This window comes from Loxodonta africana, chromosome 7, assembly GCF_030014295.1.
Source record: "Loxodonta africana isolate mLoxAfr1 chromosome 7, mLoxAfr1.hap2, whole genome shotgun sequence".
In the NCBI taxonomy this organism is placed as follows: domain Eukaryota; kingdom Metazoa; phylum Chordata; class Mammalia; order Proboscidea; family Elephantidae; genus Loxodonta; species Loxodonta africana.
This window is the reverse complement of record NC_087348.1, coordinates 11,932,144-11,947,520: the sequence shown is the minus strand read 5'-3', so window position 1 is coordinate 11,947,520 and position 15,377 is coordinate 11,932,144. Positions and strand designations below refer to the sequence as shown.

The window sequence follows — 15,377 nt, the reverse complement described above, 5'->3', positions numbered from 1 at the left end:
AGGAGAATCAAGGTCAGCCCAAAGGTGATTCCTATGAGGTAGAGGTCAGACACAGCTCCACTCTCCAACATTTTTATCAGTTCTGACACCAGCTGTCCCTCCCACAGCACTGTGTACTTCCCTGCTGGGTTTGATAATTCCTTGCAATGGTCACACAGAGCACACAGACCATACTTACAGCTATGGGTTTATTAGGGAGTTAATAGGCTACAGTTTAGGATCAGGATCAACCTGGAAGTAACAGGATATAGGATACAGTTTGTCAGGCAGGATAGCTTCCAACCAGAACAGCTCTCAGCTCCTTCTTGGCTGTGCCTGGAGGCAGGCTGTGCTTCTTGGCCAGGCTAGCCTCCTCTCGGCCTCTGTCCCGCTCGGGCAAGTTTTACAGCTCTTTAGCTCTGCAGACAAGTGCCCAGAGGCACCCCACTCCGCCAGCAAGCCTCCTGCCCAAAGGTGCTCAGATCTCTCGCTCCGTGAACCAGGAAGACCACCCCAGCCAGTGCAGTCCAGAAGTGTTACTAAGCTATGGCAGGTAGGGCACGTGCCTTCGGTGCCAGTTGAGGAGGGGTGCTGATGAGCAGTTTCTATTGGCCATCGAAGTTTCCATTGCCAGCTGTGAGAGATCATTCAACAATTTAAAACTAATTGCCATACGCAGTACATTCCTTAGATAGGCCCCTGCACCAGTCTACTGGTTTCTGCAGTCTTGTGCCACTGCCACACCATCTCTTGCCATCTTAAGTGTTACAGCTCTCTCTCTCCTGGGTCTAGGAGGTTCTCAGTGCTGGAACTCTGGGTCCAAAGGACATACTCAGCCCCAGTTTCTTCTTCTTGATAGTAATGAGGTTCCCCTTAACCTCTGTGAGTTTAGCCCTTTTATAAGCCTACTCCTCCCACCAAGACCACCAACTGACCAATCCCCACAGTAGGCCAGTCACCGAATTTGCATAGTAATTGACCAGTCCTCACAAGGGTTTTACATACCTTCTTTGCATAGTAAACTGTCCAATCCCTGCAAGGGTTATAGGCACCTTATTTGCATAGTAAACTGTTCAATACCTTTGCAAGATTGTGCCCTAGCAAATCATCTTGGCAGAACTACAAAGCCAGGGCCAGCAGGTCACATATAAAGAGAAACATGTTGCACTGTAGATAGCCAAGAAAAGACATGGGCCATCCTCTCCAGGACCTTAGGGCTGGCCCAATTGCATACAACCTGTCCAAGGTGGGCCTTCCGGGAAGGCTGCTGGAGCAGGAGTGGACTGAGCATGGGCCCATCTCTGCTTAAACTGCTTCTGCTATGTGCAAGCCTTTATGATCGTCAGTCATTTCCCTACTCTCCTTCCCACCAAAAAAAAACCTAAAACAATTGCCATTGATCCAATTCCTACTCAAGGCGACCCCGTGCATTACAGAGTAGAAGTGAGCCCCATACTTTTTTTTTTGGCTATAATCTTTGCGGAAGCAGGTCCCTAGGTCTTTCTTCTGTGGTGCTGCTGGGAGGGTTCGAACAGGCAACCTTTTCTGGTTAGTATTCAAGTGCAAACTGTTTGCACCACCCAGGGACCTTGTCTCATCCCCACAGAGCTCCACATATCCCCTCCCTCCACTGCCCTGGGGACCTCCTCCCAGACTTTCCACCTGCCCTCTGCCAGTCTGCTCTGTGATCCCCCAGTGCCTGGCGTCCCAGCCTCCTCTCTGACTGGCTTCTCCACCTCCTAAAATCTGCTGTCCTCAGAGGATGTCCTGCAGCTCTCTCAGGTGGGGGCTGTTTGTCCTCTCTGCATCTTGAAGGAAGCGTAGGAGTCTTTCAGGTGGAAAAGTAGGGCAAGAATATTCCAAGCAGAGGAATGGGAAAGAGTCAAAGCATGGAGTGCCTTGGGGCCCGTGTGAAGGCCAGAATTTCAGAGGCTGGGATCAGGGTCTTTAGGGAAAGAGGAAGCTGGAGAAGTAAATAGGGCTGAAGGTGAAGGCTTTTAAATAAAGGCTAAGGAGCTGACATTTTTATCTTAAGCTACTGACCAGTTGTCAACAAGGAATTGACAGCATCAGATCTGTGTTTTGGCCAAATCGCTCTGGGTGTGGCATGGAGAATAGATGAGAGCAGGACTAATTAAGGCAGAGGTTAGCAAACTATGTCCACGGGCTTGTTTTTGTGAGAACCGTGAGCTAAGAATAAATTTTATGTTTTTAAATGGCTGAAAAAAAAAATCAAGAGAGGAAGAATATTTTGCAACAAGTGAAAATTATATGAAATTCGAGTCTCAGTGAAATTCAAACGCAGTTTTATTGGAGCACAATCACGCTCGTTCACTTATGCATAGTTTTAGCCATCTAGTGCTGCTATAACAGAAATACCACAAGTGGAAGGCTTTAACAGAATGAAATTTATTTCCTCACATTTAAGTAGGCTAAAAGTCCGAATTCAGGGTGTCAGCTCCAGGGGAAGTTTTTCTCTCTCTGTCAGCCTTCTTATCAGTCTTCCCCCGGACTAGGAGCTTCTCCACGCGGGGACCCCAGGTCGAAAGGATGTGCTCTGCTCCCAGCACTGATTTCTTGGTGGTCCCCCTGTGTCTCTCTCTGCTCTCTTCTCTCTTTTATATCTCAAGAGAGATTGCCTCAAAATACAATCTAATCCTGTAGACTGAGTTCTGCCTCACTAACACAACTACCACCCAACCTCCCTCGTTAACATCACAGCAGCGGGATTTACAACATATGGGAAAATCTCACAATATCGGGAATCCTGGCCCAGCCAAATTGATACACACATTTTTTGGGGTGGGGGTGGGGGGACAGAATTCAATCCATGACATGTATCTATGGCTGCTTTTGCACTGTCATGACAGGGTTGAGTAGTGACGACAGGGACTGTATGGTACATAAAGGCCTACATAATATCCTTGATTTTGCCTCTTGGTCCACAGAGTCTAAAATATTTACTATCTGGCCCTTCACAGAAAAAAGCTTACTAACTTCTGAATTAAGGGATTATTTTAGCATTTCAGGCAAGAGGCCTGCACTAGGATAGTGGTCGTGGGGATGGAGGAAAACTGGACACATTTGGGAACTCTCCAGAGGTAGACTGGGCACAGGCAATGCAAAGGGGGTGTCTAGGTTGATTTCTAGCTTCTGGCTTCAGCAACTGTGAACGGCGGTGCCAGCCAGGCCAGGAGAACAAAGAGGAAGAGTGGAACGTGGAATGGGATGGGGGGAGAGGACATTGAGGGAAGACAGAAAACTGTTTCCAGGCCTGTTTTGTGTGATCCTCTGCTTCCTGGAGTTATGCAGTGTTTGTGTGTTATCAAAGATGCTAAAAACAAAGATGTCAAAAGCAATAACCTCAGCCTTTTTAGATCCTGAGGCTGGCGTGAGCCACCTGGGCATTCAAAAAGCTTTCACGCTCTATGGGCAAGCAGGCACCTGTCTGAATTTCCAGTTAGGTCAGCATGTGGTCTGTGAAATCCCAGACAGCCTCCAAAGAATGAAACCTAGGATTCCAAAGACCTGAGGGGGCACTGGAAGAAGTTGGAGTGGTCCCCAGCTGCCAAGTCTTCCCCTTATCCATTCCCTAGTTCTCTGATAAGGTTGGCATGCTGGTCAGGAAGGTAGCACCTGTCTCTTCAGGTAGGCAAGGGTTTGCAGTCATAGCCAAGTGAGCTGATCCTTCCGGGGATTTGGATGTCTGCTGAGGTTTGGGGGCAGGAGCCAAAGTGGCCAAGACGCCTACTCCACCATGTGTCCCGTGATCCTGTTCTCTGGGCAGCAGGCCCAGAGCCTGGCTTCTTGGCAAGGCTATTTCCTTGATTGCCGGCAGATGGTGCTAAAGTGATGCTGCAGGAATGGTGTGGGTGCACCCGTGCGTGCGTGCGTGTGTGTCTGTGTGTGAGTGAGGAGCGGGGAGAGAGAGAGATGGACAGACAGATGGACATAGGATTAGAGAGGATTCCTGCTCCAGGCCTGCTCCAGGCCTGCTCCAACCTTCCGGGAGTGGTAGGGGAAAGAGGTGGCCTTCACGCAGCCGTCTCGTTTTTTCCCTACTTCCTGCTCAGCACGAAAAGGCCCTTGTTCCTGGGGCCAAGAAGGACTCCCTCAGGGTGGAAAGGAGTGTGGTATTTGGGGTGGACTGATGCCATGGCAAGCCACCCCTCTCCCTTCCGGCTCATGCCACTTCCTCCATCGTCTGGCAGTTGGGCCTGCAGGATCTTGGCTCAGAGGCTTCCAGGGCACAGCCCCCATCTCTGGGAAGTCCCTCTGGACCACATACCCTCTCCCGCAGAACATCACTCCCAATACTCCTTTCTCCAAGCCATGTCATGGGTGTTCACAGTTTCCTCACCTTGGGGTTGGGGGCTGGGACTCTGGGCGGCTCTTCAAAGCCTAACCTGGAGGTGTAAGAAAAGAACTGGGCCTGATGCCAGACCTGGTTTCTGGTCTTTACCTGTGAGCAGCCTCGTTCAGTGAAGACACTGATCATAGAACCAATGAGGTGTTTCCCCTCTAGTTTAATCCTCTTAACTCCTCTGCAAGGGTATCATTCCCCTTTCAAAGATGGCGAGACTGAGAATAACAAGCAGGCCTAAGGTTGTTTGGCAAGGGGTACGGACAGGTAGGACCTATGCCTGGGACAAGGGAAAAGTGTGGACTGGTAGCCCCTGTCCTGATCTCAATACTCAGCTTTGACCTCCACTCCTGGCAGGAGAGGCCAGCTTAGTCTGCCTTCTAAGCTCCTGCTCTTCCAACCCCACTGGGCTTCCTCGGTTCTTCCTCCTCCCGGGACCTCATCCCAATGCCTCCAACACAGGGCAGGGCATTTACCCCTGAAGAGGGCTCAGGGATGTAAGGGGGCAGTGGCAAAGGAAGGTCCCTCTCAGGCACTTCAGCTGATAACCCAGGAAGCCATGCAGCTGGGAGAGCGGTGTGGGGTTTGTGTCCTAGAGCCGTTTCCACGGTGGTGCTGTGCTTCCTGCCAGCTCCTGGCCAGCCTGTCTACCTCGTCGGTGACCAAGTGGGGGTGCTGGAAGCTTCCTTCCCTAAGGCTTCTGGGAGTCCCAACAGCTGTGTGTGGAGTTAATCCTTAAGCCCTCCTTTTGTAAGGATTTGGCCCCACCCAGGACCTCATCCCTGTAGGCTAACGGTTCTCAAACTTTAGCCACAGAAGAATCACCTGGAGGGGTTGAAAAAAAGATGGCTGGTCTCCACCCCCAGGGTGTCTGGTTCAGTAAGTCTGGGGAGACCCTGAGAATTTACATCTTTAACAAGTTCCCAGGTGATACTGATGCTGCTGGTTGGGATCACATTTTGAGAATCACTGCTCCAGGTTATGGGTTAACCTCTCTCAGATTACCTTGCTTTAAGGCTTTGGGACCTCCTCTGCAATGAAATGCCTCATAGTAACCTGGCCTGAGGGTCACCTTGATGGAGTACTTAGGCTGAGAATACCCCAGGCCCCTGTCCCCCCTCCTCCCCAGTCCAGGGATAAGGAGGTTGCAAATTGCCTTGAAGCCTGGCTGTTGTTTTGTGGGTAACCCAGAAGTCATCCTGGGTCTCTGGGCCTTAGTCTCCCCATCTGTAAATGGGGCTTTGGAGAAGTTCTGTTCTCCCTGGGTGTGATGTTCCAGAGTAGCCATGTTGGCGGGAACCAACAGAAAACACGCAAGGATTTCGACTTGTGTGCAGAATAGAACTGCTCCATAGGGTATTCATGGCTGTGGCCTTTTGGAAGCAGAACGCCAAGCCTTTCTTCCAAGGTGCCTCTGGCTGTTTGCACTGCCAGCCTTTTCAGTTAGTAGCCGAGCACTTAACTGTTTGGACCACCAGGTTATGGACAGGGTCAGTCTATTTCTCCTAGTCACCTTCCAGATGCCAGGTGCTGCCTGCTACAGCCCTACTCACCTGAGCCAAGGACCCCGGGCTGCTGAGCCCAAAGGCTTCCGTAGATCCAGCCATTCAGTGCTCCCCGCACCCCAGACTGGAAGCACCCTCATGGCAGCGGCCCACAGACCAGGGTACTTGATCCTTCCCTGCCCCATCCTGCCCTGGCCTGTGACCAGGGCCTCAAGCCAGCACAGGAAGGAAGGCCCCTTAGCACCTGCTGGTTATGTGGCTTTATTCACAGACTCAGCACTTGCTGAGGATGGAAGAAAAGAACACTTGGGGCCAGGCTGGGCCTGGAGATAAGGGTGGCTGGGAGGTCATGCATGGTTGGGATCGGGGCACTCACAGGAGAGAACCTGCTGGCTGGGCCAGGCCTGTGGGAGGCGGGCCAGGAAGTAGGTAGCATGCGGGAGGCCTGGCTGGATTTGCATGGAGCAGGTCCATCCAGGTGGAGGCTGTGAGCCAGGGAGGGAGGACTGAGGGGTTCTCTGGGGCAGGGGGTATGGGTGTGGGACTAGACAGCAGGCATCCTGTCTCTCACTCCCAGGAAAATGATATGGTGGAGTGGTCTGGGTGCCTGGAGCCTGGTCCTGCTGCTGCCCCAGAACTCCGTATATGACTAGCCAAGCTGGTCCCCTCTGGTGTCATTGACCGGCTGATGTTTGGACCTGTTGTCTCCAGGATGACCCACACAGGGATGCTCTGGCGACAATTGTAGGGAGGCTGAACAACCCTGGACAGAATGCCTAGGGCCTGGTGGGCGGGCTCTGCCGGCTCAGGGAAGGAGGGAGGAAAGCCAAGCCTTCCGTTCTCAGAGGTTGGTGTCAGTTCCCCGCTGAGGCCTCTAGGGGGAGCCATCTTCCACTGCAATCTGGGCCAGCCACTGTGCCAAGGACCATTGTAATATTAAACCTTTTTTCTCCTGGTCCACCCTACTGGCTCCGGTCTTCCTGCCTAAATACAAACATGGAATCCAAAGCCCGGATCCTCCTCCCAGGCCTTCTTCCTGGTGGAGAGTCCATTCCCACCCAGCAGGGAACAGAAAAACCAATTCCCCGAGTTCTACTTCCTGCCTGGGAATAGCAAAGTTTGCAAAGTTGGCAGGATCTCTCTGGGTGGTCCAGGAAGGTGACCCAGGGGCCTGGGGAGCCTAGTGAGGCCTGAGCCAGCCTAATGAGGCCTGAGCCAGCCGTGGGGCTGAGGCACAGCCCCCGCCTGCTCTCCAAAGGCCTCTCCCAGGGACTGGGGTGAAGGAGTGCAGGTGAGGGGACCATCAGCATTGGCGGGAGGGGGTGCGGTGCACAGAACCAGGGCGCTTGGGGATCTTGCGCCAGCGACGTTTGTCCCAGCGGCAGAGCAGCAGCAGGCGGAAGGTGTCCCGGAAGGCTTTGTTGCAGAGTGCATAGCACATGGGGTTGATGGTGCTGTTGACGTAGCACAGCCAGTAACCCAGCTCCCACAGGGTCTCAGGAACACAGTCCTTGCAGAAGGTGGACACCAGCACCATGATGTTGTATGGTGTCCAGGTGAGGATGAAGGCCAACAGGATGGCACTCAGGGTCCGAGCCGCCTTCTTCTCCTTGACCAGTGAGAAGGTCTTCCGCTTGGCCAGCTGCTCCTTCCCACGGGGCTTTGGGCCCTTGCCAGCTCGCTCCCGCCCCTTCCGGGTGGGCCTCTTGACTGTATTTGGGGAGCTCCGGGGGGGCTGCTTGGCGGGGGCCTGTGCCTCAGGGTCCACCATGGGCATCTTGATCACCACCTCGGAGCCGGTCTCCTCACCCTCGGAGGACGTGAGGGACTCCATGGAGCCTTCGTCCTCCTCCTCTTCCTCCTTCCAGCTGTAGGCCTGCAGCAGCCGGGGGGTCCGGCAGCAGCGGCAGCAGCGCCCTGGAGGGGTCTCAGGGGAGCCCTCTGCCCCTGGCTGGGACCGCTCTGAGCTGCTGCTGCTGCCGCCTCCCTTGCCTGGTGTCTCCGAGCCCTGCAGGGCTGCCAGCTCCCGTGCTCGGTTCTCGGTCTCCCGGTAGATGCGCCAGTAGAGCGTGCACATGACCGTGACCGGGAGGTAGAAGGCAGCCATGGCTGTGCCGAAGGTGATGATGGGCTGGGAGAGAAACTGGATGTAGCACTGCCCGGCCAGCACTGTCCGCTCACCCACCAGGTACTGCCAGAAGAGGATGGCTGGGGCCCAGAGGACGAAGGAAACCAGCCAGGCCAGGCCGATCATGAGGGCCGCCCGGCGGGGCGTGCGCTTTGCACGGTAGCTCAGGGGCCGCGTCACGGAGAAGTATCGGTCAAAGCTGATAAGCAGCAGGTTCATGACAGAGGCATTGCTGGCCACATAGTCCAGGGCCAGCCAGAGGTCGCAGGCTAGCGTGCCCAGAGCCCAGTGGCCCATGAGCAGGTAGGTGGTGTAGAGGTTCATGGAGAAGGTGCCGATGATGAGGTCGGCACAGGCCAGGCTCAGCAGGAAGTAGTTGTTGACCGTCTTGAGCTCTGTGTTGACCTTGAAGGAGATGAGCACCAGCAGGTTGCCTGTCACCGTGGCCAGTGACAGGAGGCCAGTGGTGATCCCAATGAAGGCCACTTGCCATGGACCCTTTCCCGGTGCCAGGACAGTGATGTTGGGGCTGACGGCGGGCGGGGCTGAGGTGTTCATGGCGGCTGGGTGGGGCTGGGCAGGCAGTCCCTTCCTCTAGGCGCACTACAAGGCTTCCTCAGGGGGAAGTCATCACCTGGAAAGAGAGGACATGGTGTTGGCTGGGCCAGCTGGATGTCTCTGATAGTCCCGAGGGGAAGGTGCTAGAACACAGCCCCTGTCTGCTCAGAGGTAAAGGCCAAATAGCCTCACCCTCCCTTATAGGCGTACTCGCACAGTCATTTATAATGCACACGCCCAGCTGAATGGGTTTGCCAGCAGTGTGGGGAGGCTTTGGGATCCAGGGATCTGAGTCCTCAGTCCCACTCCACCATTCAGATGCTGAGCCTCGGTTTTCTCATCTGGGAAATGGCAACTGTTTCCTATCCTGCTTGACTCATGGGGCGGGCATTGGGAGACACTTCCTATCCGGTACCGCCAAATTTCCAAAGCATTTCACTCAGCTACCTTCCTTTATAAAGCCCTCATTTACTCAGTAATTACTGGATGCCAGACACAGTGCTAAGCACTTACTTAAATTATTTAATTTAACTGTGGTAACATCCCTAAAGGGAGCCCTGGTAGTGCAGTGGTTAAAGCGATTGACTGCTAACAGAAAGGTCTGGGGTTCAAAACCACCAGCCACTTCGTGGGAGAAAGATGTGGCAGTCTGCTTCTATAAGGATTTACAGCCTTGGAAACACTATGGGGTTGCTATGATTTGGAATCAATTCGACGGCAGTGGGTTTTTAGTGGGTTTAACATCCCTAGGGAGGAGTCCTGGTGGTACAGCAGTTAAATACTCCACTGTTAACTGAAATGTCGACAGTTTGAACCCACCAGCCTCTTCGTGAAGAAAGATGTGGCAGTCGGCTTCTGTGAAGATTTACAGCCTTAAAATCCTGTGGGGCAGTTCTACTTTGTTCTATAGGGTCGCTATGAGTCAGAATCAATTTGGCTCGATGGCAACCTTTTTTTTTTTTTAACATCCTTAGGGAGGGACCGCGTGGGAGCAAATAGTTTATGCGTTACTACTAACATAAAGGTTGGCAGTTCAAACTTACCCAGCAGTGCCACGGAAAAAAGTCTTGGCAATCTGCTTCAGTAAGATTATCCTATGGGGCAATTCTACTCTGTAACACATAGGGTTACTATGAGTTGGAATCGACTTGACAGCAGTGGGTTAACATCCCTAGAGAGGGACCCCGGGTGGTGCAAACAGTTTGCATTCAACTACTAACCTAACTTATTCTACCTAGTGAAGCCACGAAGAAAGGCCCGGCAATCTGCTTCCACAAAGATTACAGCTAAGAAAACCATATACAGCCCACAGGTTTACTCTATAACACATGGGGTCGCCATGAGACAGAGCTGACCCAATGGCAATGAGTTTGGTTTTTTAACATCCCTAGAAGGAAGGACTGGTATTATCCCCATTTCAGTATGAGGCAACTGTGGCTCAGAGCAGCTACAAGGCTTGGCCACAGCCACACAGGTAGTGAGTATGATTAGAACCCCGTTCTCTCTGTCACCTCCCTGAGTATGTGCAGCCCCAGTGGGATTCTTCCATCAAATGGGGAGAGGTGGGAAGGCAGGGAAGCACTCGAGAGAAGACAAGGGAAAGAGATGGGAGCAGAGGGGTGCTGTGTGTGTGTGCGTATGTGTGCTTTTCTGTGCATGTGTGTCGGGGGGGGGGTGGCCTGAGGCGGGGTCAGCCCCGTCTGAGGGCAGCAGGAATGTGGTGCTGGGCCCAGACAGTTGCCTGGTGGTAAGAAGGTCTGGAGTAAAAGCAGGCAGCCGGGATGGGGGCCTCAGCTCCCAGCTAAGTGGGTCTGGCCTCAGATGGGGCGTGGGAGGTCTCCCTCCCTCTCCCCACTCTGTTCCTGGGCCCCAGATAAGTTGGGGGCAGCCAGGAGAACGGGAAGATTCCCCCAACTGTTTTTGGAACTGAATCTGGCCCGGGCACTGAAGGTGGGCCAAAGAGGAGGGCCAGGATCCTTAGTGACCTTCGCCATAGCCAAGGTGAAGTGAGGTTCAAGGACGGGGGTCCATGTCAGCTCAGCCACGGCCTTGCTGTGTGCTTTGGCTAGTCCCTTCTGGTCCTGGGCCTCAGGCGTCCACCTATCCACTGGAGAGACTGGAGGTCCCCCCACCTGCCATGACCTTTAGGGGCTTTATTAATGGAAAAATTTCAGGGGAGAGATGTGGGGTGAGGGCCCAGAAGCCCTGGTGTTTCTCTGGGACCCGGTGTATGCGAGAGGCCAGAGTGCTGTGCCTGTGAGCGTGTCTCTCTGCATGTGATAGATGGCCTTGGTGTCGTGTGGCTGCGAGGGTGTGTGGCATGGAACATGGCTGAGAGCATCTCCAGGCCTTGTGGTGAACTGTTGGTGCCTGTTAGTGACTCTGGGGGTGGAGCATTCAGTGTGTGACAGAATGCATCCGAGACAGGTGCGTGTGAGGGTATATGTGTAATGCCACAGGTAAGGAACCCAGGTTTGGCAGCCAGACTGTCTGGACTTAAATCTGGCTGCACTATTTACCTGGGCGTATGACCTCAGGTAGAGCTGTAACTCTGTGTACCTCAGTTTGCTCAGCTGAAAAATGGGGATAATACTTGTGCCGTTGAGTTGATTCTGACTCATAGTGACCCATGTGACAGAGTAGAACTGCCTCATACGGTTTCCTAGGCTGTAATCTTTAGAGGAGCAGACTGCCAGGCCTTTTCTCCTGCAGAGTGGCTGGAGGGCTCAAACTACCTGCTGACCACAGTTAACCACTGCCCCACCAGGGCTCCTTGACGATAATACTAGTCCTTAGCTAATGCATCGGGGAGCCCTGGTGGCACAGTGGTTAAGAGCTCGGCTGCTCACCAAAAGGTTGGCAGTTCAAATCCACCAGCTGTTCCCTGGAAACCCTGTGGGACAGTTCTACTCTGTCCTACAGGGTCACTACATGTTGAAAGCGACTTATGGTACCTAACCACAATGAGCTAATGCATCAAGTAGTTGTCATGAGGATTAAACAAGTCAATGAACACAAAGTGCTTAGAACAGCCCATGGCACATGGAAAGCACTGTTATTAGGTGCTGTTGAGTAGATTTTCGACTCATTTTGACTTCATGTGACAGAGTAGAACTGCCCCATAGGGTTTCCTAGGCTGTAATCTTTATGGGAGCAGATCACCAGGTCCTTCTCCTGTGGTGCTAATGACTGGGTTTGAGCTACCAACCTTTTGGTTAGCAGCTGAATGCTTCAGCAGGGCCCCTTATGGTAAGCGCTAAGCTCTTAGTACGTACAGCAGTGGGGGCTCTCTCCTACCTATGGGCGTCCACTTCTTTGATTAAAAATCTCTAACACCTCAACAATAACTAATAATAATAACGATCACTGCCATTATTTAGTGCTCCTTGAGTGCCAGGCGCTGCCGAAGCACTTCTACGCATTATCGCATTTAATCTAGGGATTGCTACTATCTCTGTTTTATAAGTGGTGCAAACAGTTGATGCGACTGAAAGGTTAGAGGTTCAAGTCCACCCAGAATCGCCTAGGAAGAAAGGCCTGGTGATTTACTTCTGAAAATTCAGCCACTGAAAACCTTATGCAGCACATATCTACTCTGACGCCCAGGGGTCACCATGAATTGGAATTGACTCGATGGCAACTGGTTTTTGGTTCCATTTTACAGATGAGGAAACGGAGGCTGAGAAAAGTGAGGGAATTTGCTCAAGATCACACAGGTAAGGTAGGAACCAGGGTTCGAGGCCAAGCACTTTAGGCCACAGTTTGCCAATTTGATTTTTAAAAGTATGATTTATCTTGATTAACTGAGTTTTGTTGTACCCTCTCTGTAAACCAAAGTCAGGTGTTAGGCTGGAGGCTGGGATCAGGCTGCTCTGCCAGGACGTTCCCTGGTGAGACCTCTGGTGAACACCACCCTTGACAGTCTGCCCTGTACAACTCTGTCCATTTAATCTTCTGAGCTCAGTTCTGCTTAATGTCCACTGCACCAAGGGAAAAGCTGAGGTCCAGAAAAAAGGGAGAGACGGGATCAGCTAGCCCAAGGTCTCCTGGCTCCTAGGCTGAAGCTACGGACCCTCCCCCAGGTGCCTTGGAGCAGCCCTGTAGCCCTCAGCATGCCCTGAGCCCTGGGCAAAGACTGGGAAGAGAGTCAGAGAAGAGGAGCTTGAGAGTCTGAGAGGCTGCACCCTCTCTGGTCGCAGGGGCCTCCCAGATGCCCAGACGTGGTGCAGCCCTCAGAGCATGGCTCAGCATGCCACTACCGTACTGCGTGGTTACACCACAGCGGGGCTAGGACTAGGGGGAGGCACTCGCTTTGCGTGCAAAACTTAAGGGGGTGCCCAAAAGCTCAGTATTCAAGATAAATCATATTTTAATGTAATATTTTTTAAAAGAAAAATTAATGCAAAAAACCCACAATGAACACAATTTTAAAGAAAGTCAGGATCCAACCCTGCATTTTGACCCTGCCTTACCCCAATCCTGGCCTTGGTTCCAATGAAATCTTATTTACACAAGCAGCCAGCTGGCCTGCAGGGCTGTAGTTTGCTGGGATATCTTGATTATGGAGTTTTTTTTTTTTTTTTAATTTATTTATTGTACTTTAGATGAAGTTTTATAGAACAAACTAGTTTCTCTTCAAACAGTTAGTACATACATTGTTCTATGACACTGGTTAACAACCCCATGACATGTCAACACTCTCCCTTCTCAACCCTGGGTTCCCTATTACCAGCTTTCCTGTTCCTCCCTGCCTTCCAGTCCCTGCCCCAGGGCTGGTGTGCCACTTTAGTCTTGTTTTGTTCCATGGGCCTGTTCGATCTTTGGCTGAAGGGAAAACTTCATGAGTGACCTAATTACTGAGCTGAAATGGTGTCCGGGGGCCATATTCTCATGGTTTCTCCAGTCTCTGTCAGGCCAGCAAGTCTGGTCTTTCTTTTTGAGTTAGAATTCTGTCCTACATTTTTCTTCAGCTCTGTCCAGGACCCTCTACTGTGATTGCTGATGATGGTTTTTTTTTTTTTTTTTCGTGTGTGTGTGTGTGTGTGTGCCTCCCTTAAGCCTTGCTCCTGAGGCAAGAGCCTCACTTGCCTTACCCTACTCCCAGCATTGTGGGCCTCGGCCCTGGGTTTAAATCTCAGCGCTGTCTCTTTCTACCTTGCTGACTGTCAGCAATCACTTACCCCTTCATTCTCCTGCTGCCCCTCACCCCTAGCCGATGGGGATGACAGTGGTCAAAGTACCTGGCACTGAAACAGACCCTTAGTTTAAAGGCCTCTTTTGTTAGTCTGGAGCCCTGGTGACGCAGTGGTTAACTGTTTGGCTGCTCATCAAAAGGCTGACAGTTCGAATCTACCAGCCACTCCTTGGAAATCCTATGGGGCAGATCTACTCTGTCCTTGGAGTCACTGTGAGTCAAAATCGGGTTTGTTTTTTTCTTTTGGTTCTTAGTCCTGACTTCTTATTCTGCTGCATGGCTCTGCCACCTCTTGCCACACCCTTTCCCCTAAGGACCCTAGGCACAGCCCCTCTCATCAGCACAGTGAAGAAGTTGGACCAGTCTGGCATCTGGGGAGATTTTACAGAGTCCTGAAACCAACATCTCAAGAAGCCAAACAGAAAGGGCCGGTGTCCCCTAGGGGAGACTCAGAGGCTGAAGGGTCACTTGGATTCCTTACTCCGGGCTGGAATGAGATCAACTCAGGGTGGGCACTTGGCAACCTCTGCCCGCCACAAGCTCTTGCTGGCAGCTAGCCATAGGTTTGAAGAATTAAAAAAATGCTTCCGGAACTGGGGGACCCGTGAGGAGAAGAAACCTGACGGATTACTTCTCGGAGGTGGAGGTGAGGAGGCTGGCAGTCCCTTGCCTTGATGGCTGGAAGTCCCTCCAAGTCTCCCATTTCAAGAGCCATGTTGATAACCATCATCATGAATCACCTGCTGCATGCCAGGCACTTTACGTCCATTATTATCTCCCTTAATCCACAGGACACCCCAAAGGGAGGTTCTTATCTCTATTTTATAGCTGAGGATACTGAGGCTCAGGGGGTTAAGGGACTTGGTGATGGCCTCATAGGAAGTAGTGGGGTTGGGATTCAGACCTGGACCTGTAGGCTCCAAGGTCTTCGTTCTTTCCACTTGGCTGACCTCTCCTTGAGGAAGAGAGAAGGCCCCCATCTGGGATGGCTGGGTTGGTGGGGAAGGCAAAGGGGTGGTCATATGGGGGAATTGGAGCCTGACTCTTGGCATCACCTGGACCTTCTGACACCCTTTGACACAGCTGGAGAATGGACCCTTTAATGATTCTGACTTTCCTCTCCAATTAGAAGTGGGGTTCCTCACCTCTGTTTTTTTTCTCTTGGACGGTGAAAGAGCTCAGGAGAAGGTGTCTGGACACCTGCTCTAGTCCTTGCTATGTGACCTTGGGCAAGTCTTTTTAACTCTTGATAGGGACAGTCCTCTGCCTGTTCAAGTCTACTGATGATGGTTCAAAGCAAGATGATGGTTGTGAAAGAATGTGCCTTCCTAAGATTGTGATTGATTGCCCTGAGAAGACGATCCCTGGGCTGAGAGTCAGGGTGCCAGGGTTCAGCTGTGGCTCTAGAATTTCTACAAAGGAGGGGCTTAGGGTCAGCCATCTGGTTGAAAGTGGGGCTGAAAGCTATTGCTGCAGAGCACATCTGTGAGGTCTAGAAAATATCCATGGGGGTCAGGGCGCTGGTCAGTGGGGACTGCAGTGCACGACATGAGACCCCCAAGGCAGTCTCCATCACTGGGTTCAAGTCCTGTCTCCACTATTGTCTTGCTGTGTGACCTTGGACAAGTCACTATCCTGACTTGGTAAACT

The 15,377-nt window shown here is 52.2% G+C and overlaps 1 protein-coding gene across 1 annotated transcript; it reads right to left on the bottom strand.

Moving 5' to 3' along the window:
• Positions 1 to 7,150: 7,150 nt before the first annotated feature.
• On the bottom strand, positions 7,151 to 8,533 carry CHRM1 (cholinergic receptor muscarinic 1). The gene has a single exon (XM_010599102.3). It carries the CDS (start codon positions 8,531 to 8,533, stop codon positions 7,151 to 7,153), a length of 1,383 nt encoding a protein of 460 aa, XP_010597404.2.
• Between the last annotated feature and the right edge of the window lie 6,844 nt (positions 8,534 to 15,377).